At 36.3% G+C, this 26312-nt stretch overlaps 1 protein-coding gene across 1 annotated transcript in view; it reads left to right on the top strand.

Moving 5' to 3' along the window:
• ano10.L (anoctamin 10 L homeolog) overlaps positions 1–26312 on the top strand; it is a 132355-nt gene that overhangs the window by 85240 nt on the left and 20803 nt on the right. The window contains exon 13 of the mRNA XM_018267483.2: positions 310–429. Coding sequence (XP_018122972.1) covers positions 310–429 — 120 coding nt within the window. The remainder of the gene's footprint in view (positions 1–309; positions 430–26312) is intronic.

Below are 26312 nucleotides of genomic sequence, written 5' to 3' on the forward strand. Positions count from 1 at the left end.
ATTTTGGTTGGTTAATTGGTTCCTGATAAAATAGTCTGTAGTGTGTGTAAATGTGATAAGAACCTTAGATTGTAAGCTCCAATGGGACAGGGACTGATGTAAATGATAATAATAATAATGATATAATATGTGTAAAATCTTTGCAGAGCATGTTGGCAACGTAAATAAAGCATCATTCTAATAATGTATACTGTATAGGCAGGATCAGGAATAAAAACTGAAACAAGGGTAACCAACTGTAGAAGTTACATTTGTAAAATATTCTGTATTTATTTATTTATAAACAACTCTGATTTGTCTCTCTTCCAGCATGCTCTACTAGCCCTCAAGTTTATTCTGGCATTTGTGATCCCCGACAAACCATATGACATCCAAGTAAAATTAGACAGGTTGGAATTTGAGTCTTTGGAAGCGCTGAAGAAAAACCAGGTACGAGCCAGGCATGCACTTATACAATGGGCCATTTAAATTTTCAGTAAAGAGAGGATTTCTCAGTTACAAAAAGCAGTGATTTAGACATGTCTCTTCTTTGCATATTCTCTGAGCAATGCCATATTTCATGAGCTTATTGCTTACTAGGGAGTCATTATGAAGTTTTTTGTAAAGCATAATGCAACTGCAGGTTACAGTTCCTGTGTATATGCAAATGTTTTCTGCCTGTTAGGTGTTTTTAATTTAGTTTTTAAAAATTTATTTTGTAATTGGATCTGTGTAAAAGCTGCCAGATTTAGGAAGAACAATTTATTGCAATTTATTATAATGATGCAGCTTTATCTTAAGTGAAAAGAAGCAAACACCTTGTTAATGTTATTTTAAATAAATTGTCTAATAACAAAATATACATGACAAAATAATGGGTTTGTTAGATTTATCATTTCTATGAATAACCATGGTCTGCTATTAGGTTTAAGTTTGATCAAAAAGACCAGTGGCATGTATTGAAGTTACTTAATTTTTCAACAAAATCATTTAGAGGTCACCAACCTATTTTAACATTACTTTTTAAAACAAAAATATATATAAATTCCAATGGCCAACTGGTTCCCTTTAAACTCATATCACCCCTCATGTTACCTATGTATAGACGTAGGTGCCTATTTGCTAAGCTATGTAAATATTTTACACCAAAAAGATGTAAAGGATGGTTAAAATAATTTTTTGATGAATTGTTTCCTCCTTAATACCATCCCAGGAGGCAGATTCCATTAATTTCCTTCAGAAATGTTCTGGTGTAATCCCTAAGAAAAAATGCAAATGATTAACGGAATGTTTCCCGAAACGCGTAAGGCGATGCTAATGTTGCAATAAATCCCCTCACACACAGTAGATTTCAGCATGGGAACAGATCTTTCCTGTTTAAGGGCTATGTTTTACTTGGGCCGGTATAGAAGCCGAAAACCTAATACTTCTATAAAATAACATTTCTAACCTTCTTCTTTAGTTAAGCTTTATTTCTCCTTTAAAGTTACTGAGTCTTAGGATAAAGAAATAGTGTAGTAAGTGCTATAATTTATCAAGGTGTGTTACTCCGGACATTTACACCATTTAAGTTAATGGAACAAGTTTTACACCAGAATGTTACTTTTCATTGTTAGCTAGATGTGCAGATCAGTTAAGTTTGGTCAACCACATCTTTGACCCAGTTAACTAATTACCAATAATCTGCCAGTGCAAATAGGTATCTGACCATGTCTGGTCTTCTTTTTTGTATTTTAGTAAATTTTACTTTAAAAGTAAAATCTGGGGCACATTTTTCGCATTGCTTTACTGTTGGTTACAACATAAAGATGAGAATCAAAGAAGTTTTTTGTGTTTAAATGTTTTTATTGTTTTTCATATTAAACAAGCAGGATTTCAAACCAAAGATCAAAGAACAAAGCTAAACAAAGAGGCATACCTATACAATTTGCTGTGGCTAAATGCACAGAAAGAAAACTAAAATATAGTTTTTAATTGGTGATGCCACCTAAACAATTTACAAACCAACTAAGAAGTTTTAAAGGAACATTCTCCTAAAAATCAAGAACAGTTATTGTCTTGTAGACAGTGCTATAATAACCTTTGCAGTAATTTTCACTGCCTGTCTCCAGCCTAGAAATTATATTACTTTGTATTTACCAACCAACCAAATAGCCGATATAGAAAGCTGCAGAAGATATACAGATACAAAAGAACAAACTGTAAAAAAGCTGTAAAAGAAAAGTTAAATAACTAAACCCTAGACCACCCTCCACCCTATATTGCCCCACTCCATGCTCCCTTCCTGCAACATCTATTCTGCTGAACAGTTCCTCTGTGTGCCTACCTGCCATAAATCTGCTTCACATCGGAGTTCAAAGGTGCCATTTTTCTCTGTCTTCTGATCCCCTCATGTAAGACCGGCAACATGGATCTTACAGACACATGAGCAGTTGAATCTATGTCCTGAATCAGCCTGACTGCATATGCTCCCCCCCAATATCCTTATCTAAGAAATGACAGATGAGGATCTGAAGACAGGGGAAAATGGCACCTTTGAACTGGGCTGCACAGCTCTGCAGTTTTATGGCAGGTCTGTACACAGGGGAACTTTTTAACCTAATAGATGTTGCAGGGAGGGAGCATGAGGGGGGTTGGAAATAGGCTAGGGTTTAGTTCTCATTTAATACACTGGTGAGTAATGGGATGTATTTCTATGTATAGTTATTTGGAATACACACATGTAAATTTATTTATTTACAATATGTGATGTTACCATAAAACAACTCACCAGATTACATAGATATTGCCGATACTGAATGCACTGTTTTTCTGTGGCTACATTCAGAAGACTGGTTGCAGCTGCAAAACAAAGAGAATATATATTAGTTATTGTTTTTAAAAATATTATATGTACATCTATAGGGACCCTAGAAATATTAATGTTACCATTTCTACTGTATTTATAAATACTATTGTGTCATCCACATAATTAACAGCATTTTGATACAATGTCTTAAAAGCAGTAACACTATTTTCATTTGACTCTGTGTATTCAGAAATTGTAGAACAAGCAGCAGCAGATTTAGTGGGCAGGCGCCCCAAGGCCGCGCAGTCCTGTCACCCAGCCACACGGTCCTAGCGCCAGCCCACATACCCCCCCTCCAGTGCGAGCGCACGTGCGCGCCTGCACCGGAGCGCTGGGGAGCTGTACTCCCTGGTAAACGACTGGGCAGCATGCCACCCCTATTATTCTGCCGGCCTCGCCACTAATCCGGGCCTGACAATAAGTAAAATTATATTCAGCTTCTGAAAAAGAAAAAAGGTAACCAAAGGGGTTTATTTATCAAAGGTCAAGTTTTAGAGGTTTGTGAGGTTTTTTTTATACCTCAAATAAACTTGCAACTCGAATGTTTTCTGATTTAAGAAAAAACTCAAATCAGTGAATTTGGTGGGAAAAAACAGAAAACTCGAATTAATCAAAGTTTTTGTTGGAAAAATACTCAAATAGCTCAAATGTTCTCTATGCAGCAAATACAGAACATTTATGCATTAATATAATGGCGAAATTTATGCTGCCCCTTAGAATCTATTCTGGGCTGCTTCTTATACAGCATCACTGAACATCTTTTGCTTACATGCTATATTTTTTTATTCTTCCAGAATCTATCCTTTGTTATATCAGATCTATTAAACCTTCTTGTTTCCAAAATAAGTATTATAACAGATCCTAATTGCTTTGCCCTGTGTCTTATCAAAATGTTAATTTCGTTATCAGTCTACTTCCAAGATCCTGGAAATTAAATAAAAAAGAGCCCTGTGCTTAGTATGACCTAATTAGGCTGAGAATAAAACCAGATCCCAGTAAACGAAATCTAAAAGTCTTAAAGCTAGAACTCTTATCACTGATCATCTCCAGAATTTTCTCTAGGACGATATGTGTTGTGTAAAACTTGGTGTTCTTTATTTTTTACATGACTTTAAGCAGAACGATGATGGTAATACAATCTACCAAACTCTAATAGTTGTGTAAGACATTGGTTTGTGATACATACAGTTTACCAGCATGATTTTGTTTTTTGCAGTTGGATAAAAAGTAAGGGTCCACCCAGTGCTCCCGCTCCCGTCTATATACTCACAGGCACAATATTGAGTCGCTTTTCAAAATACAATTTGATCCCTCAGTGTTTCAGCAATGGCAACCCATTCAGTCGGTGTGTGGGAACACAATAGAAGATACAATCGTGCATTAAAGTTTTTATTGATGTATAAATAGTAAAAACAAATATCTACTCACAAAGTGGATAAAAGTACAAGCAGTAGAAATATCAAAGAAGAAGACGCTCCTGAAGTCAGGAGAAATCAAGATGCTGATTTTATAAAGAGATTACATGGTCCGTTGATGTGAAATTGGGTGCACATCTGCCATTGAACTTCACAGGAACTGACATTTTACTCTTTGAAAACTAGGACCTTTAGGGGGGTAATTTACCACATTCTGGGCAGGGTTCAAAGTACAATAAAATGGGAGCACTCCGCCCAGTTTTTTTGCACTTTGCAGCCTGCCTTGCAGGTTGATTAACTGCTGCAGGTCTCTGCTCTCTAAAACAGCATGCAGAGATGTGTGTTAAATATAATGAATATAGTGCTGCCTGTGTTCCTCATCTCCCTCCTGCTGCCTATCCTTCTAACCTGCATGTCACTCAGATAGAAGTGCCAGTGGGTGCAGGCCGCAAAAAGGCTCTATACTTACCATTGACCTTCTGCCGGGTGGTGAAGACATCGCCAACTTTTACTAGTTTTTTTATCCTGTACGTTTTGTCAAATGTAGCCAGACAGAAGTGCTTTTTGAATAGGCACTAAGGGTTGCACTTTGGTGCTCAGTAGTGCTCCTTCTATTTCTGTGTTTAGTTTAAAGTCTCCGTTAATCTCTGATACCAAAATGCACATCAACTCTGTAGGTGTCTGTGTACAGCACTGTAGGATCACATTATACATAAAACACAGTAAAGACAATAAAGGCAGCTGGAGAAGCCCAGTTTTTGGATAAAGAAATGCATCTTCTCTCTTAAGCAAATACTTTAGTCTGCCTATACTGTTCTGCCCTCCAACAACATTGATTATTCAATCCCCACACCTCTGCAGAGACCATGATGGATTACAGAATGACTTTGAACTTTTCTTTCTTTTTTTTTAAACATTGAAAATTCCGCATTGCAATAAATAAATGAATTGCGGGCATTTATTTTCTTGTAACAGTAGCTAGTTCCAAGATTTTATCTAGCATCATTATGCAAAGCAATTTCCTTGATGGAGACAAGTAAAACATAAGCTTGTTGGTCATTCCATGGCTCAGTAAATCTCCAAGTATAATGGGGAGAAATGCTTTTCCTTTATTACAGTTTTAATGTATGCAAGCGTGGCTGCACTGCAGAGCTGAAGCAAAGAATCGGGCAAGTTTTACTTTGTAGGAAAGCTCAAAACCTTTCTTAAATGTAGGGGGTATTTTAAAATGTAGAATTTGACACTTTTCCTGATTTGAGCATTATAACTCCAATTATAACTATATACAAGAGGCTTTTGTGTCAAATTGGCTTGCAGCTGATTTCCTTTTTTTCATTTTAAACTTTATTGTTTTTAGAGATCATAACAGTCTTTTATGTATATAGTGACAACATATTCAGCAGCACTTTACTAACATAATACATTATTTACTTGTTTCCCTGCCTCAATGGAGTTTACAATCTTAGGTCCCTTTCACCTTAACACACAACATGATCATTTTTATTAGGCGCCAGTTAACCCTTAATACAACTTTCCATCAGTTCTGCTAAATTTAGAAGCTGTCCACCATATTTTTTATAGTTATTTTTCCTTTCCCAGAGCAAACATTTTGGGGGGAAATTTGTGTGCACATGTGCTGAATGCCTTTACTGACAAAAAGGCTGGTTAAAGTGGACCTGTCATCCAGATACAAAAATCTGTATAATAAAAGTCATTTTCAAATTAAACATGAAATCCAATTTCTATTTTTTATTGAAACATTCATAGCTGTTGTAAGCTCATTTAAAAATCTCAGCTGTCAATCAAATATTGTCTGCCACTCCTCTATGCCCTGGGCATAGAGACGGGGCAGACAATTACTTTCACTTTCCATTCAGCACTTCCTAGATGTCACTGCTCTCCACACATTCCCCCGTTCTCTTCACCATTTAATTGTGTAACCAGGGCATGGGGATGGACATCAGGTCCCCCATTCTGGTGCACAAACAAGATTCTGAGATGATGGAAGGCTTGCGTTAATAACAGTGTCCACAAAATGGCTGCTGCCTGCTTGCTATAATTTTGAAATCCCAGACTGAAGGAAACAAGATTCAAATAATTTATTTAGTGTAATTAAAGTTAATTTTGCTTGACTAATGTGATAAAATAGGATTTTGACAAATTTTTTTGGGTGACGGGTCCCCTTTAAGCAGAATTGAAGTTTGCTGAAACACATTGCATGTTAATGCATTGAAGTATTCCTAGCAGAGGTATGATTTAAGAGCTAGAGCAAGCAGAAGCTACATTTTTATACTACATTGAATGGTTTTTATCAAGCGCATCCTGGGACTTGTATTTGAAATCTTATTCATAATAGTTACAGTTTATAGTGAGGAAATTCTCTAAGCTCTTTGTAGTCTGAATTCCTCAGACATTATTTTTTTCTGTCTGCAGGTAGCAGTTAAATAATGTTGGTATATTACATAAAAGCTGTCATACTAGATAATTGAATAGCGAGGCCTAGTCTGTAAATTAGAGAGCGGTGCACTACCAAAATTATACCTATTTGCTGACATTTGCAGGCTCTGTATGAGTGAATTAGTGTAGTTGCTTTATGAGTCTTGGTGACTCAGTGGTTTATTCTGAACTGGTTAGGAACAACATATACTGTATTTGTCCCCATTGTGAATTACTGATTGTATTTAATGCCCGGCATCTCTTGTTCTATTGTAGTTTCTTTGCTTGATTTTCATATGCTTTGATTAATGCATTCCATTGTATGACACTTCTTTTTGTTCTCTTTAGCTGTTGTGCCTGTATTTAGCGAGAAACATAATCTGAGGGCATAGACTGCAAGTCTATGAAAGTGGATCACACTTTTTTCTTTGTTAGCTGAATCTCATGGAGGTAGAAAGCCAAAGTGTACAGCCCATTAGCCTTAGTTTTGTCATTTCATAGAACTCTGAATTTTCCATGGTAAAACACTGAAGCGGTTGAATGAGAGATTTCCCAAGTGGCTTAGCAAATATAACTTTATTGAAGAGGTGGTAGTTGCCTTTCATTGCTGATCCACCGGTGGTAAAAGCAAAAGCAATAGTAGATTGAAAATTATGTAACCCGCACACTGGGTTTTCAATAACATTTAAGATGAAGCCTTAATAGTGTTGATATTCAGGCAAAATCAACAGAGCAGATGGGCCAGCTGGATTGTATTGTCTGAAAGGAACACACATTACAAAAAAAACCCTGTAATTAAATAAAATCTTTAGTGAAGTTATCAGCGTGCCAAGAAGGAATTGTGTGCATCATTGAGGGAACTCCTGGTGCAAATGCAGGCATGTTGGGGCACACGTATGTGCAAAATTAGAAATTTTCCCAGCTTGCTTCTTATGTACATCTGCCATGTATGCCCATAACAAGACAGCTGGGACAATCACTTGTTATGTGCATTTGCGCACCTCAACATGACCGTCCAATCCAGGAGCTCCCTTCCAGTGTAGGGGCCAGAGTGATTGATAGGAAGAATACTATTGTAACTTTCAGGTGTGGGCTCTGTTAGCGCACATCTCCAGTAAGGAAAGCAACTTTACTGTGATAAGTGCCCTTTTAAGGGGATGTTCACCTTCATATTAACTTTTAGTATGCTATAGATAGACCTGTTCTAAACAACTTTTCAGTTACTCATTGTGTATAGTTCATACATTATTAGACTTATTATGATGGTTGTCAGGGTCACAGACCCATCTGCTAGGGTATTAAGCGCTATAAATAAGTCTCAGCTGCTCTGAGAGTTGCAAAAATGAAAAAAAAAATGCTTAAACCATCAAAAAAAAAGATGAACTGAAATTACTATTGTATACATAATTCTACAAGTTAATTTTAAGGTGACGTAAAAAGTACTTATGGAGTCTAGTAACTTTAAAACTGTGAAAATGTGAAATGTTTAAAGACTTCCAGCTCCTAAATGGGCAAACTACAGAAGGAGTAGCCTCACAATGTGTCATCTAGATCACGAATGTCACAAATGAAAAAACAGCATTCAGGTACTTGCCTTTAAAGCCACTCCTTTCACTTTCACTGCATATTTCCACTGAGCGTTTATTTGTTTTTTATGAAAAACATGAGCAAGTTCATGTATTGACGAAGGGAACTATATAGCTTCCACCAGGTCGAAAATTGCAGTAGTGCTAGGGTTCCCAAAAGCACCCAGCCTCAATAGTCTCAGTGGCCCTGCACTTAAAGTATCTGGCACAGGCATGATTTTGATGCTGAATGCTGGAAATGAGGATGGGCCAACAAAAAAAACTCTTTGATGTTACGGCAAATCTGCATTGACACATGTAACTGTGTGAGTTTTAATGCTCGGATGCATGGCTGCAGCTATCAAGTTGGAATTTCATTTAAAAAAAATGCTACATTGTTAGGAAAAAACATGGCGGTTTGCACACTGCACTTGCACTCATAAATGAGACCTATAGACTTTTATCCCATTTTTCCATTACATGATTGCTGTGGCTTGTGGTGCACAGTCTACAAAGGAAATTGGATTGATCAATGCACATTCCCTGGTGCCCCGTTTCACTAGCAATTAAGTAATTAAGCAAGTGCATGTATTTTCAAAAAATGCTTTTTTTAGTTACAAAGCATGATCATAAAATTGTTGTGTAATGGTAACATACATTATGCAGTACTTTACCATTCATTTCATAAAATGCAGCTCTGTGTACTTTTGATATTGCCTTTCTTTTGAACTTTATTTATAATACAACAAATATGCTCTGTTAAAGCAGCATTTGTTAAGGGTATTTCTTTTTGCAAAGTCTTTGTTTTTACACTCTGGGCACTGCAAGCAAGAGAAGTGCCCCTGAACCATACAGCTGCTGCCAGACAGGATTTGTGGAGGAGAAAGGTCACTTTTCCCATTGCTGCTCTTTGATGTAGAGAGCTGCACGTTTGAACCTTGCCCCACCAACACATGGAGAAGGAGATCTGCAGAGTAGAAGCACTAGTATGTCATATGGAATATATATTAATGCAGCTACAGCTTGTTCTAGGGCACCAGTGAGTCAGTAAGCAGGTCACTTTCTGTTCTTTGAAGTCTTGAAATATAAAGGCCATTTAATTATCTCTCAGCTTTCCTGTAGTTAGATGGCATCTCTGGAATGAAACAAATGGCAGAAGCACATTGCTAGCATAATGTCCACTGCTGTTTAGTAATATTCCTCCTCTCCATTAGCACTTAGCCATTGGCACTTTGTAACCTCTACCTCTAGAGCTTAAGTTGCAATTTAGGATGAACATAGCTGACATAGCTAGGCTACAGTCGGCATTGTTTTTGCATTGTAAATGATAATTTAACAAGTTATAGTGGCATGCCAATTAATAAATATACTGTTAATATAATAAATAGCAAGTGAAACCTTATTTCCTTTTTCTCAGTAATAATAAAGCAGTACTTTGTACCCAATCCAAACTAAGATATAATTAATCCTTAATGGAAGCAAAATCAGCCTATTGGGTTTATTTAATGTTTAAATGATTTTCTAGTAGGCTTAAGGTATGAAGATCCAAATTACGGAAAGCTCCATTATACGGAAAACCCCAGGTCCCTAGTATTCTGGATAACAGGTCCCATACCTGTATATCTTTTTTTCTTTATAAATAAACCCATCTACTTGCCTCCTCTACAACTTCTTAGATTTTAAGATAAAAGAGCAGCTTATTGTACTGTATAAAGGGCTTCTCAGTTAATTTGTTCTGATCTTGTTCGTAGAGATCAGCAAATAGAATGTGACTTTAGGGGCATATTTAACAATGTTTACATTCAAGTTTTTAGTACCAAAATTCGAATTCAAGTTTCTGAAAAAAGAGCAAAAAACTCGGAAAAGCTCAACTGTAAAAATTTGGCATCTAAAAGCTGATGAGTTCATATAGAAGTCAGTGGGAGTCATTTATCAACACTGGGCAAATTTGCCCATGGGCAGTAACCCATGGCAACCAATCAAAAAGCTGCATTCATTGTTCTACTTGCAGCTGGCTTCAAAAAGCTAATCAATTGGTTGCTATAGGTAACACATGGGCAAATTGGTATAGGTAACACATGGGCAAATTTGCCCAGAGTTGATAAATTAGCCCCAATGAGAGTTGTCCTAGGTAAAATGTAATTGATTTGTTTAATTGAGTTTTTAGATTTTTTGGGCAGACTCTGGAAATGAGTAGAATGTCATGTTTCTGCATTAAAGGTTTTTTCACATTTTTAATTGATTGAGGTTTTCTTTAAGGAAAAACCTCAAAATCAGATTTTTGATAAATATGCCCCTTAGTATGAATTTTAAATTCTACCCTGTTTGGTGCAAGAAAACCATGCATAGTTCATAAAAAGTGGATTTACTGCCCTTTAAAATCAATATTTAGTATTGTTTTTTTTTCATTGCCTACCATCCTGTATATGTATGAAGAATCCAACTATGAAGCACCAGAGGACAATATATTACAGTGGTGTGAAAAACTATTTGCCCCCTTCCTGATTTCTTATTCTTTTGCATGTTTGTCACACTTAAATGTTTCTGCTCATCAAAAACCATTAACTATTAGTCAAAGATAATATAATTGAACACAAAATGCAGTTTTTAAATGAAGGTTTACGTTATTAAGGGAGAAAAAAAAACTCCAAATCTACATGGGCCTGTGTGAAAAAGTGATTGCCCCCCTTGTTAAAAAATAACTTAACTGTGGTTTATCATACCTGAGTTCAATTTCAAAGGTTATAAAGCCATTTCTAAAGCTTTGGGACTCCAGCGAACCACAGTGAGAGCCATTATCCACAAATGGCAAAAACATGGAACAGTGGTGAACCTTCCCAGGAGTGGCCGGCCGACCAAAATTACCCCAAGAGCGCAGAGACAACTCATCCGAGAGGCCACAAAAGACCCCAGGACAACATCTAAAGAACTGCAGGCCTCACTTGCCTCAATTAAGGTCAGTGTTCACGACTCCACCATAAGAAAGAGAATGGGCAAAAACGGCCTGCATGGCAGATTTCCAAGGCGCAAACCACTTTTAAGCAAAAAGAACATTAAGGCTCGTCTCAATTTTGCTAAAAAACATCTCAATGATTGCCAAGACTTTTGGGAAAATACCTTGTGGACCGACGAGACAAAAGTTGAACTTTTTGGAAGGTGCGCGTCCCGTTACATTTGGCGTAAAAGTAACACAGCACTTCAGAAAAAGAACATTATACCAACAGTAAAATATGGTGGTGGTAGTGTGATGGTCTGGGGTTGTTTTGCTGCTTCAGGACCTGGAAGACTTGCTGTGATAGATGGAACCATGAATTCTACTGTCTACCAAAAAATCCTGAAGGAGAATGTCCGGCCATCTGTTCGTCAACTCAAGCTGAAGCGATCTTGGGTGCTGCAGCAGGACAATGACCCGAAACACACCAGCAAATCCACCTCTGAATGGCTGAAGAAAAACAAAATGAAGACTTTGGAGTGGCCTAGTCAAAGTCCTGACCTGAATCCTATTGAGATGTTGTGGCATGACCTTAAAAAGGCAGTTCATGCTAGAAAACCCTCAAATAAAGCTGAATTACAACAATTCTGCAAAGATGAGTGGGCCAAAATTCCTCCAGAGCGCTGTAAAAGACTCGTTGCAAGTTATCGCAAACGCTTGATTGCAGTTATTGCTGCTAAGGGTGGCCCAACCAGTTATTAGGTTCAGGGGGCAATTACTTTTTCACACAAGTTTGGATTTCTTTTCTCCCTAAATAATAAAAACCCTCATTTAAAAACTGCATTTTGTGTTTACTTGTGTTATCTTTGACTAATAGTTAAATGTGTTTGATGATCAGAAACATTTTGTGTGACAAACATGCAAAAGAATAAGAAATCAGGAAGGGGGCAAATAGTTTTTCACACCACTGTATATACTGTAGGAGTGCATTACTCTAATGGCCTAGTTCTCTCTGTGCTTATTTGCATTTCTTTTCCTTCACCCCGTTTCAGGAAAAAAGACTGCAGGAAAATTAGCAAAACTGCAAAAGTCCAAAAAATCTTTTCTGCACATAATACATTGTCAAGTCTATTGGATGTTTTTTCAGCAGCAATTTTTTTATTAATGCAAAGTTCATTGTCATCAAAGGGCATTTTTTGCAGCAGCCTTTTTTCGCTTAAACTACATTGGGGCGTTTTGCTGTGACGTTTTGTTTACACAAAATACATTTCACAAAGAAATAAGCTGATGGTGAAACATGGAATTTCGCCGCAATCCATGCCTGGCAGAACATTTTGCTTATCAGTAGATACATATTTTAGATAGTATGCTATTTTTGGACATTTGTAGATGTAGAAACTGCACATATGCATGCTATTCTCCAGGTATTAGCATTTAAACTAACAAAGGACTTTTTTTTTTAAAGGTTATGTTTTATTTGTTTTAATAAACATTACAAAAAAGAAAAAATTATAGTAATATATCAATAAACATGTGTACAGTCAAAACATGCGACACTGGTCCTGAATTAGTTGCTCACAAATGTTGCAGTTTAGATTGAGGTTTAATTAACATCAGAAGTCATTACGGGTACCATGTAAGCATATGTATTAACCGGTTGGAGGATCATTTCTAGGTTGCACGCCCGGGCCCACTTCCCACCAAGGACTCCATATCTTTTGAAATTTATCTGCTGTGCCTCTTGCTTCATGGGTAAGCTTTATTTTGGGTATAGTTGAATCAACTAGGTTAATCCAGGAGTCCTTTGTGGGAGGGGTAGATCCCATCCAGTGCATAATCACACATTTCTTAGCATAGAATAATAACGCTCTAAACCTTAATCTTGCACTGACAGTGGGTACAAGGTGTTCCACCACGCCCAGAAGACACACAGTGGGGGAGAGTATATGTGGGAACCCCAGTGTGTTTGCTAGCGAAGCCATTACTTGCAACCAGTAAATATTTATAATTGGGCAAGACCAGATCATGTGTAGAAAGTTGGCTTCAGGAGTTCCACATCTGGGGCAGGAGTCATTGTCCTTCTTAACAAAGGACTTTTAAACCGCTGGGCAGTTAGAGCCATTAATATTAGCCACTGGCTAAGTGTAGTGAGACTCTTAAAAAACTGGATCTTGTTGGCCATAAGTATGACGCCTTATTTTAGCAGCATTTTCAGGGCAGTTCCATTTATTCCCCAACTTCTTTATTGCAGTCACTATTTAATGGTGCCTCATATTGTTCTTATCCAGGAACAAATTGCTGCCAACATAAACAACAATTTTTTTTTTTGCTTAATATTGCTATTAGCAGCTAGTCAACTATATAGTATATGCATAGTAATCCATGAATATGGATTCTTCTTCAACCATCTCTAAAAAGCTGCACAAAGTGTGAGTAGCTTATTTTTGTTGAAAGCTGTTGTATTGTACAATAACAAAAAATTAAATATATAGTGTGACCCAAATAGTAAGGGGTCACATTTGATAAACGTGCTGCTACATGTCCAGTGGTCAGTGCAGGCTTTGGCCTAAAAGACATGAGTATTTTCAGGCTGGTACAGGTGGAATGGTGCTTTCTCCACCTGCATTGTTCTGTCAGTAGAGAAAATGCCTGGTATGACATAAGCCATATGCTGATAAATAATATGTAACTCGTACATCTGACATGCAAAGGTCCTAAGCTTGATATACGAAACACGGAAGTTTTCCTACTTCTGTTTCTTCTCAGTTGGGAGTAATGGAGTTTCTATATCTGACTGTAAAACTAGATGTACATACGTTTGCTAAATGCATTCAGCTCAAATAAATAATCTACAAATTTTAGTTTGAGCACAGTTTCTTCTCATGTTTAGTTCCACGTAAATCTCCTGAATTGCCCATTTGGAATGTTAGCAATTGATTTCTAGTTTGGAATTTAGTTACCTCAGGTGCAGACAGAGGCTTTAAACATTTCTCTTTCCTCAAGCAATAATCTGACTCCAGCAGTGAAATACCAATAACGCTTTGACCAGATTGGCCATAATTTACCAGGTGATTGTACTCTAGTGCTGTATAAATCTCCCATTAGAAAAAGCGATGCCTCTTGATCGCCTGAAAAAGTATTATAAATGTTATAAATGAAGAATGGTATGCCATATTAAATGAGGAAATCCACTAAAAAAGCAGAAGAAAAAATAAACAATATGTTGATATAAAGTGGAGTCCGTATGACAGTGGTCAAAGGGCAGTAATTCCTTCTCTGTATATTTTCATTAACAAAAGCACAGTCTGTTATAAGATAAGTAAATTATTTTGCATGCATTTAAAGCGATACTGACACGTTCCTATGTTGCAGGCTTTGAGGGAACAATTGCAGGTGCATCAAACTACTTCCTATGATCTTTATAGGAACGTGTCAGTATCGCTTTAAGCAGTGTCACAGAAAGTAGAGGCTCACACGTCTTAAGCTATGTCCCCATTTCTATTTTGTGGATGGCTATATTATGTATTCCTACTAAAATATTTATTACTCTACTGGCAATGTACCCAACTACATTTGTTTCGTCATCCCATTATCCCTATCCTCTTACACCTATGTTGGCTACTGTGCATTGGTTCCTTCAAAAACACAAGATTATTTTCTTCTGGAGTTAGAGGACAAATCATTTTTGTCCATTTGGTTCAGGGTGTATTCACAACCCCTGCTTTTGTATCTATTAACATGGTGGTTCCCTAGTTTAGTGTGTGGTTTAAGGACAGGACAGGCCTTAACAAGATATTCCTTAAATGAAAACTATTGTGAAAATGAAAATTTAACATAAGCTTCATCATACTGAAATACAAATTTTTCTAAATATAATCAATTAAAAAATCTGGACTGTTTCTGAAATATTCAAGTTTATCTTCACTATCCACCACTCAGCATCTGCCTCTCTTCATTCTCTCTTTATGCAGGGAGTCTGATTTTGAATGATTTTAAAAAATAGGGGGGGACTCTTTTTACCTAGAAGATGTATTAAAGCACACTCTATTAAAATCACCAGAAACCCTGTATGGAGGGGCATATTAACCATGCCCTGTAAAATATTTTACACCAACTGTGTAAAAAGTGGTGTAATATTAAAGTGCTGTATTGTGTTATTTTCCTAATACATGATTTAACACCGCTCATCACAACTTATGAAATCAGCAGGCAGAATCCATTACAAGTGGAAGTCGTGATATTTATGAAGGTGTGTATTTGAACTTACTCCAGAAATGTAAACCATTATTTTACTCCACTTCAGAAAAGGTTGATAAGTACAAGGTTATGCACTTTAGTAACAATAACATAAATGTAAGTTATGCACTAAATGGAAGTGTGTTGGGGGCTTCTAATTGAGAACATTTTTGGGATGTTTATGGATAGTAATTGTGTTATTTTAGGCAGTGCCACTAGAGCCTATGATTAAGAGCTGGTTAAGCATGAAATGTGTTAGGCTATAAATATGGGGTCTATATTTGTTTTAGCATGTTTGGAAAAACTAAGATTTTGCAGATTTCAAGCTGTGCAATAGTTATATGTTCATATGTTCAATACCTATTTTTGGTCACTAGGAGAACTTATTGCACAAACTAGATTCTTAAAAGAACCTCTGCTATTGATTTCTGCATGACCTCGACAGGTTTTAGCTGGAGTATTTTCATATTCAAGCTATTTGCTGCTTCGGGGTGTAATAAATCTTAAAAAACAATGTAAATACACGAAAAAATGTAATTTTTTTTTTAAAAAAACTGAAAAATACTGAAAACTCAAATTTTTCTGGAGAAAAACAACTCGACCTTTAATAAATAACCCTTTTATTGCTTTGTAGATGGTGCTATGTGCTTTGCAGCTTTTCTGTATTTCCTAATGTATTTTGCTTACCTTCAGCCTGGAATTTATATTAGTCCATAGTTACATGGTTCAGTGACCAAATGTTTAAATGCCAAGCTAGAAAGCTGGAGAAAATGATGATTTAAAAAGAACACAAACAATAAAAAGGCTGTAAAAAAATAGAGCAGCATTCACATTAATGAGTGATGGGATATTTCTATTTCTATATACACATAATTGGAATACACTTGTTTAATTTAATTTATTTACGTGATGTTACTGTGAAAAACTCACCTGATGATGTAGATGAGTGTAAATGTTATTACAGCTGCAAAGCAAAAATAATATATATATATATATATATATATATATATATATATATATATATATATATATATATATATATATATATATATATATATATTAATCCCTATTATCTATTGGGACACAAGAAATATATTGATGATCCAGTTGCTACTCTATATATAATTATACCATTGGATCATCTATCATCTTCTTGTGTAGCCAACATGGGGCTTACTGGAGCATGAGCAGTTGAAGCTGATCTCAGACTAGCTTTAACTGCGCATCAAATTTTTCTTAGATTTTTAAATATGTAAAATTCTATGTAATAGGCTGTGCGGTGAGGTGGAGAAACGGGGGTCTATGGAGGGCAGTTGAAGGGGGGGGTTGTACGTAGGGTGTTTAGTTCTCCTTTCAATTCAGTGAGAAAATTATGTACATGCAATTGAGAATCTAAAGACTCAAAAAAAAAAAAAGTGAAGACATTCAGTAGAAACCCTACCCATGTGGTTGCCAACAGAGGTGGAGGGTGACAGTTAAAGGAACAGTAACACAAAAAAATCAAAGTGCCTTAAACTAATCAACATGTAATGTACTGTTGCCCTGCATTGATAAAACTGGTGTGTGTGCTTCAGAAACACAACTATAGTTTATATAAACAAGCTGCGGTGTAGCCATGGGGGCAGCCATTTAAAGCTGAAAAAGGAGATAAGGCACAGGATACACAGCAGATAACAGATAAGCTCTGTTGCATTCAATGGGATTCTTCAGAACTTATCTGTTAAATACTGTGTTTGAATGTCTGCCCCCCCCATGGCTACACAGTAGCTTGTTTATGTAAACAATAGTAGTGTTTCTGGAGCAAACACACTAGTTTTACCAATGCAGGGCAACAGTACACTTTAAATTGTTGGTGTTACTGTTCCTTTAGGACAGTAACGCTAACACACGCTAAGATTTGGGTAAATTGTCGCCTGGCGACAAATTGCCTCTACCCTCGGGCGACTAATCTCCCCGAAAAGCCTTCCCGCCGGCTAGAATATAAATCTAGAATCTAAATTCCTCACGAGGAAACTTCAGGCGACTTCGGAAAACTAAGTGCTCCGAGTACCATCCCGTCGGCGATTTAGATTCTAGACGGCGGGAAAGCTTTTTAGGGAGATTAGTCGCACCAAAGAAGAGGCGATTTGTCGCCAGACAACTGAATCTCCCCAAAATCTTAGCTTTCTTTATGTCTTTCTTCTTATTAATGCTTACTCTTTCCTTTATTACAGAAAAAAATAAAGAATATGCAAAAAAAAAACTATTCACACAGTCATGGGTGACTCTGGGCCCCGTAATGCATACACTCTTCTGTATGACACAATAAATGCTAACACAGAGTTGATTTAGTGTTTGCTGGGGTCCACTTTATTGTAATATATAATATACTCATCCAAATCAGATAAGTTGCTAGTAGACGTGCGTTTTAGAAGCATACTTACATGTTTATCCAGATGTGCTGCAAAACCAACACTACAATGTGCATTGAAGCAGACACTGTGTACTGAGTATATAATAGATGAGTAAGAGCTTCATAGGTCTCTTTTTTTAACATCTTACTATCACAAATATGGGACAAACTTCATATCTACCACCATGACTATACTTAAACAAACATATTACAAACACACACATGTACACTCATATTACACACTTAAATAAATTTATGTGCACATATACAGGTTAGTGGCCGGAGGGGAAACTCCCTAAGTTTGCTTATAGCTTGCAGAGAAAGATGTTATAAATGAAAGGCATATTTTACACCATATCAAAACATAATAAATTAATATATTTTTGTATGTACATTACCAGCTGTTAAGAAATCCAGGTGTTGAGCTGCATTTCTGCTTTTACTACTAGAACCCTCACCAAATTTCCTCATTTTTTTTCTTCATCTCTGTAAAAGTGCTATGAATTATTTGGCTTAGCAAAGATAATGCACAGTCTGTTTCAAACATTCAGCTACACAATAAGTTTAATTTGTGTCAGGCAGTTATGGATCTCAAGAGCCCTTTTCTTGGTTATATGCACTGAATTAATCTGCTTCTTTACACTCAATGAGAATGTGCCAGAAACAGATTTGATTGGTTGCCATGGTAGGTATTCTGCTCCATGCTCTCTTGAGAGCAACAATTCTATAAACTGTGAATGTTTTCTAGTTTATCATGGTAACAAGCTGTAGTTTGATAGTAGCTGACATTTCTCACTTGGCACACCAGATTGGTTCTGTGCATTTTTACAATGGAATCCTTAGAGCTCTTTATTTTTTTTACTGGCCCATTATGGGAAGAGGGAATTAAAAATGTTAACTGTATTATTAGCTCTTCATCTTTGAAGAAATATTCTGTACTGGTACAAGCATTTATTTGTAAAAGGAACTAACTGAAGGCGAAATGTGAGGGCTAAAAATGCCATTGCCTTTGAAAAACAAAGTGTAGCTATTTTTATATTCCCGTGTTCTCTGTATAAGCCATCTTCCATTTCTAGACTCATCCAGTATTTTGAGTCAGTATTCCACAAACTTAATTTATACTGTACACAAATAGGTTTGAATGAGAACATCACTTCGTCATTGCTCTCATGGTATAGGAAAATTATATTAGGTAACCGTATTATAAAACACAATTGGATGACAGGATGTGCTGCTGTAACAATGCCATACATTATTGTTCCAAATTGATTTGAAATACCTATAAATGTCTAGTTTAGGCACTAACCAGTCTTCTGCTTTTATTGATCCAAATTATCTATAATATCTCAACCATGGGATCAACCTCTCAAGAGCCTTGGCATCCTGTGCCATAGACATGCTGTAATTAAATATGTGTCTTTTTTTAGTAGTTGTTCCTCTTAAATATGTGTAAACTAATTACTGTAAACTGTAATAATATTTAAAATTCTAAAACAATAACGTTACTCTTCACACTCCTCCTCTCAGGATTTGTCTCTCTTCATGCAGGAGTTGGGAGTTTGAATGACAGTTTAGTCTAATGCAGCCTTTGGGGGGAGGGCTCATTTTGCCTAGAAGATGTATTAGGGCTCACTTTTTTAAAATTACCAGAAATGTTGTTTCCCTACATGCAGTTATTTTATTACATTTTGTTTGTGCTGGAGTCAGTTATTGGAATTAGCTTTAATACATCTGCTAGGAAAGGGAACCCCCCTAAAAGATATATTGGATCTAACTGTCAGTGACCTGACACCCAACTGCTGCATGAAGACAGAATAAAGAGAGACAGATGCGGATGGAGGCATGGTGCAGATGAACAGAATTTTTAATTGATTGTATTTAGAAAGTTTTTTTATTTCCGTATGCTGAAGCTTCTATAAAATTCTTATTTTTGCAATAGTTCCCCTTTGAAGAAGAGATGTGAACATTCCTCCACTAGACAGCTATAGTATGATAAATGGTAATATCTATGGTGTCTTGCACCTCACATAACCCATGTTTAACTTCTCACTGTTTTGACAGCTCATACTGTGGTCACCTAATTCTTACAGAGGGCATGTGTTTATAAAGTATTTCTGAATCATCCCACTGGGTTAGGGTGTAGGAAATGATTTTCTCAGTGACACTACACATTGTGTGTTTACATACTCAGCCTGCTTGCTTGCCCTAGTTGTTTGCTAAGCATCTAAAAATATAGCTGCCAAACTAAAACATGGATGTTCAGCCAGAGCAAGGCATTTTCTATTTGCTTTATCACTACAACTGCAGCTCGTAGAAGCGTTGATAGCTTCAATCTGTCTCCATAGCTGCAGTAGCATCCTCTGCATCGCAAATTAAAATACAGATGGAAGAATAAGAGGCATAGCAAATTGAGCTGTTACTTATCCAACAATTACCCAGCTGGATATTTTTGAAAAGAATGTGCCATATAATTGGCATTGTATGTATGTATATATATATATATATATATATATATATATATGTATAAATATATATAATGCTAACTCAGTAGAATAAAAAAGGTTTACACCCAGACTTCTAGTTTTCACTCCTTGATATTGAGTAGGGATTTGAGGGTGCAGCAGATATATATATATATATATAAAAAAACAGCAGTAGGGACTCCATATTTCTACCAAGAGAAAACAGAATTCTTACTGCCCAGGTACCCAAAGGAATGTGGTACACTACGAATAATTCTGCAATAATCCTGTGGCTGATTACACAGAGCTGGCTTATGCTTTTGATCATATGCCAGTCTATGCAAAGCAAGCACTTCTTTTCTATAGACTCCTTCCCCTTGGGTGTTCCATTGTAATGTACCTGTTCCCTCCAGCACAATGAATGACCGGCTACAGGGCCTACAGAACTATGGGTATGCAGAAAAGGCATATGCCTAGAACTCAACAGTGGTGGGTGGCAAGAAACTTGCCTTAGGCAGCAGTGCTCCATAGTTTACCAGTGGTGGCAAAAAGCTGTTCCCAGTGCAAAGAGTGCAACTGAGCTCCTTCAACTCCCTGCAGTGCTAAAAATGGAAGCACAGAGGTACGAAGTGGGTGGTATCAGCTAAGCGAAACACCACTATGTCAGGGTGTTGTTATAGTTTAGGTACAAGCAAAGTTCACTCTGGAGAGACAAATTAGATTCAGTGTACTTTATTCAAACACAACATGTTTCGGACAGACATGTCCTTCATCAGGTGCTAATGGAAGGACATGTCTGTCCGAAACATGCTTGTACCTTGGATATTGTGTGGCTTGGACGGTGCCACTGACTCTGTTTGATAGAGCCTTGATGCCTTTGGAGTGAGGGACCACCCGACTAACAATAGTGTTGTTATAGTTTATTACTCTGCATTTCTGCATGCTTATTGATGCCAGCAGCCAGGAGCTGGATAGTGTAAATCTTATGCAATTAACACTTTACACTTCTGTATAATCCATATCTTCACAACTTCACTTATTTCCAAGAACCTGTACTTCATTGTTTAAAGGAGAAGGAAAGAATACTGAAGCAGTTTACTGCCAATAGATTAGCCATAATAGTGCAAGCTATGGCACTATATTTATTCTGCAGGATGCTTTATCTCTCTGTTTATTTAGGATAGCAGCTGCCATATTAGCTTAATGTGACATCCCTACTCATAGCTCTGGGCTCAGATTACTGCAGGAAGGGAGGGGGGAAACTTAGCATGCTCAAGCCCTAGCCCTGGAGGTTTAAGCTGAAAACAGAAAGTCTGATACAGAAGGCCATGTGTACACAATAGAAGGAAAGAAATACAGTGTTTCTTTTGACAGAGGACTCGGAGCAGCATTACTTTGAGGGTTTACTGGTGTATTTATACTTTCTGATAAAGCTTACTTCATTTTATCATTTCCTTCTCCTTTAAGCATGCAGCAATTAACGATAGGGCCTTCTTTAGGCTAGTGCCAATATGCAGGCAGTAGCCTCCTCTTCTTTTCAAATCCCAAACAATTGTGTCGTCTCCAGTGCGAACAGCTTGGCAGATTTCAGCAAGGAAACAAGACTTTGCATTTTCGCTCCAAAATCAGCTGAGTGTGTTCGCACTGCAGGGGACACAAGAAAAGGATTGAATTTCAGCAGGCTGATTTTGGCCCCCATGTGGCACTAGCCTTTAGGTGATGCTAAATTAGATCTATAATTTCTAAGTCATTAGGGCTAGGCACAGTAAAGTAACTTTCTTAATTGATTTCATTTCTAAAGGTTGTGTGTTATTTGTGAAAGAAAAAAATAGGCTTTTAATGAACTTGAATTTCCAGACGTTTATAAATGTGATCAAATCTGATGGGCTTTACAAAAAATATGGTGTTCTTTGTCCTGTAGAATGCATAAGTAGTATAAAGATGATTGTTTATTAAAGGGTTGTTCACCTTTGAGTTAATTGTTAGTATGATGTAGAGAGTGATATTCTGAGACAGTTTGCAATTGTTTTTTTTTATTATTTGCAGTTTTTGTTATTTAGCTTTTGATTCAGCAGCTCTCCAGTTTGCAATTTCAGCTGTCTGGTTGCTGGGGTCCAACCTACCCTAGCAACCATGCACTGATTTGAATAAGAGACTGGAATATGAAAAGGGGAGGGATTGAACAGAAAGATGAGTAATAAAAAGTAGCAATAACAACAAATTTGTAGCCTTACAGAGCATTTGTTTTTAGACGGGGTCAGTGACCCCCATTTGAAAGCTGAAAAGAGACAGAAGAAGAAGGCAAATAATAAAAAATCTATATAAATTAAACAATGAAGACCAATTAAAAAGTTGCTTAGAATTGTCCTTTTTATAACATACTAAAAGTTAACTTAAAGCTGAAAATACATATCTTTAAAACTTTCTGAAAAATAATTCACACACTCAAAGGAAGATTTAGCAAAATTTAATTTCACAATTGAAGAAAAAACAAGTAGAAAAAAACATGAATCCAAACATTACAGGAATCAAAAACACCCAACAAAAATCTTATTAACATTGACAAACCCAGAACTGTGATTATATTTCAAACATATAGCAACCTGTCATACTAAAAATTGAATGAATCCAAGCCCCAAATATTGCCACTAGAAATAACTGAAGGCACAAATGCACAGTTGAAATCCAAGTTCCACTTTCAATGCCAATCTATATCCTACCTAGATCTGAAGCTGTGAGACTCAAAAGCTAAAACATGCATAAGATAACCATCCTAAGCAACAAAAGCAAATACAAACTGCACCCTACTATGTCCCCATTAAAATGATGATCCTGACACAGTTACTATAGATATTCACAACCGTACCAATTAAAATCCCACAAGTCTTTTTTCTCCAAACTCAGGGAACAGTCAGTTCAACAAACAGAATCAACACATACAACCACAACAGCACTGGATCTATTGCACAAAGGAAGTATACACAAGAAACTATGAAATGTCTAGCCCTGCAGGCATCTATAGACACTGTTTCCCAAACTTTAAAGGAACAGTTCAATGTAAATAGCCTGTGCAAAATAAAAAATGTTTCTAAAATATTTCAAATCTAGAAATCTAAACAAATCAAACTAACAATGTTTTAGCAAAGACTTACCACCAGCACTAGGAATACTAAACCACACCATTAGGCACTAGAAATAATAAACCACACCATTTCGCATATAAAAATCAACAGTACTGCTGATGCCCAGGTATTGGAAATCACTATGTATTCCCCAAAAGAATGAACTAATTTCATTTGTAGACCTTACCTATAGACAAATGCCCCTAACAACTCTTCACAATGCACAAAGTGCAAAGTTCCTGACCACCTGGAGAGCATGAAAAATGAAGTTCTACTAACTAGAAACATGCAAGACATCTAAGGAGCCTTAACACGCCTGATATGACAGAAGTGGTATGTTTGTCAGAAAACCCCCAAAAATTCGGATTTTCAGGCTAAACCCAACAAAAACTTTTGGGATGATTTACTAAAAACCGAATAGATCTCAAATGTTATTAAAAAAACACAACCAAACTCCCATGCTCAATTTGACCTTATTTATTAATAAAAAATATATCGGATCGTGGAAAAACTTGATAAAATCGTTCAAAAACCACAATCACTCAAATCTTTCAGGCTTTTTTCCTGAATCACTTGAATTTTTCGAGGTTTTGCCTGAAACCCAGAAAAAGCCAGATTTTTAGGGTTAACCCAGGGCAGACCATGAAAACTTCAAATTGAAATAGGTGCCTCTCCCATTGACTTGGCTTTTTGCAGCATCAGGGTATAATAAGTTTGAATGTCAAGTTTTTTTCCACAAAAAGTTCAAGTTTTTGCCCTTAAATGCCTGACCAGATAAATTTAAGGTTTAGTAAATAAACCCCCTAGTGTTAACTGTCCCATTGCATATTATAACTTTGAAACACAAAAAAAACAGTTTAAATGATCATTGAGGAACATTAACTGAAAAGGTGTTCATCTTCTGCTGTTTGATCTTTTCTTTCATAATTCATGGTATACTTACTGTAACTTTAAATTATCTTTTAATCTTTATTAGAACCTTTATAATCCTGGGAAAATGAACTCTATCAGATCTGTCAAAACAATATTTATCTTTTGGCACATCCCTTCAGGAAGTGTAGGTAGTCTGGCAAAAAGGTAGTGATAGAGACCGCACTTTCCACCTTCAGGTTGATCAGTTGATCACACAAGGTCTAAGCTCTTGTTTAAGGGCAGGTGATCATTTGAATGGCTGTCTATTTAATATGCAATCTGCAGCAATTATCCATCATTTTATCTGATAAGAAAGTAGAGCTAGGTATTGATCTATGAAGGCAGTACAAAAATACACGACTTCATTAACCTTGTTAGAGTTTGCAGTGGAATTGTAAGAATGTGCCAACAAATAAAGATAACATCAAGGCATAATGTCGTTTATAATTTATTGTGCACACCAGGAAAGTATAAAACTATAATACTTGATGAAGGGATATTTTGTTATTTAATTGCAGAATCTTTGAATGAGGAGGAAAGAACATCACAATAGAGCGTGTGCTGAAATTATGTTTTGTTGTTCTACTTGAAAATTGTATTTTACAAAAAAATATTAATATAGAAGTGTGTAAACAGCGATTAACTTTTTACACTAACCTTTTCAACTTAATTCACACAAAGCATGAAAGATACTTTAAAAGAATTGTACCAAAAGTGATGTGAAGGCAAATACCTTTATTGGCTTACATGATAATTATATGAGAATTTCAGATCATTTCAGTTCTTAAGTCCTTAATATGGGGTATGGATTAATGGCAAACTACTATAAATCGTATATCAAATAAGGAATATAAGTGCAGACTTCCCCAGTTGTCACTCATCTACTCAATTTATTACTTTCATAACTTGAGAACACAAGCAGCTCATCCCTAACTGGGAGGCAGTGAGAAATTTCACTTTGAGTGATAGAGGAAGAGAATATTATTTATTATTACTTTTATTAATAGAATAAAAGACTTGTCACATTTTCAACAAAAATCCTGCGTTGTATTAAACAAGGGTTGTTAATTTTAAAGGCAGCTGACGGACAATGTCCGTCAATATCTTTTCCCCTAAGGGGTTATTTATCAAAGGTCAAATTTTAGCGCTTTGTGATCTTTTCTAGAACTCACAACTCGAATCAGTGTAGTCGGTGTGAAAAATTTGAATACTCAAATTGATCAAGTTTTCAGCAAAAAAAAACAACTCGAATTGATCGACAACCACTGAAAAAAACTCGAACATGATTGAAGGCTATTAACATCTTCAAATGGTTCTTGACTTCTACATGAACACAACAGGTTTTTGTCAGATCATAGTCAAGCTATTTCCAGCTTCAGGGTATAATACATTTTGAAACATTTTGAGTTTTATTTTAACCCAAAATTTGAGATTTGACTGAAAATACCCTCAAAAACTCAAATTTTTTGTGGAAAAAAATAATGCGACTTTTGATAAATAACCCTCTTAATATGTACTAGTTTATCACTAGAAACGTGAAAGTCAATGGGAAGAAAGTTTTTTTTTCTCTCCTCGCATTGAATCTCGTCCATGCGTTTTCACGTGAGGAACTTTGCAATAACATTTTCTCTCAGAATTGAAGCTGGCTCAATGTGTTTATGAAAAGCTGAAGTCCTAAAAAAATGTATCCTCTGCAGATAGAGTAAAACTGTCAGCATGGAAACGATCCAGACAACTGGAAGAAGTGGCATTGTTTAGCTACCGTTTCCTCTGCAGGAGTAATGGCTGCACATTGTTTGTGCTCATTCTTTTCAGGAGAATATTCAGGAGTATATTAGTTGTGATCACAATGTCATTTATTTTCATTACAGGCATTTATAGCCATTCTGCAGCATGAGGTAGGTTTGAAAAACCTATCTTATTAAACATACCTCATTTAAAGTGGTCATTAAACATACCTTGTTTAATGACCACATATCACTGAAGGAATTTAGACAATTAATATTTACCATG

Source organism: Xenopus laevis, chromosome 6L, assembly GCF_017654675.1.
Source record: "Xenopus laevis strain J_2021 chromosome 6L, Xenopus_laevis_v10.1, whole genome shotgun sequence".
NCBI lineage: Eukaryota > Metazoa > Chordata > Amphibia > Anura > Pipidae > Xenopus > Xenopus laevis.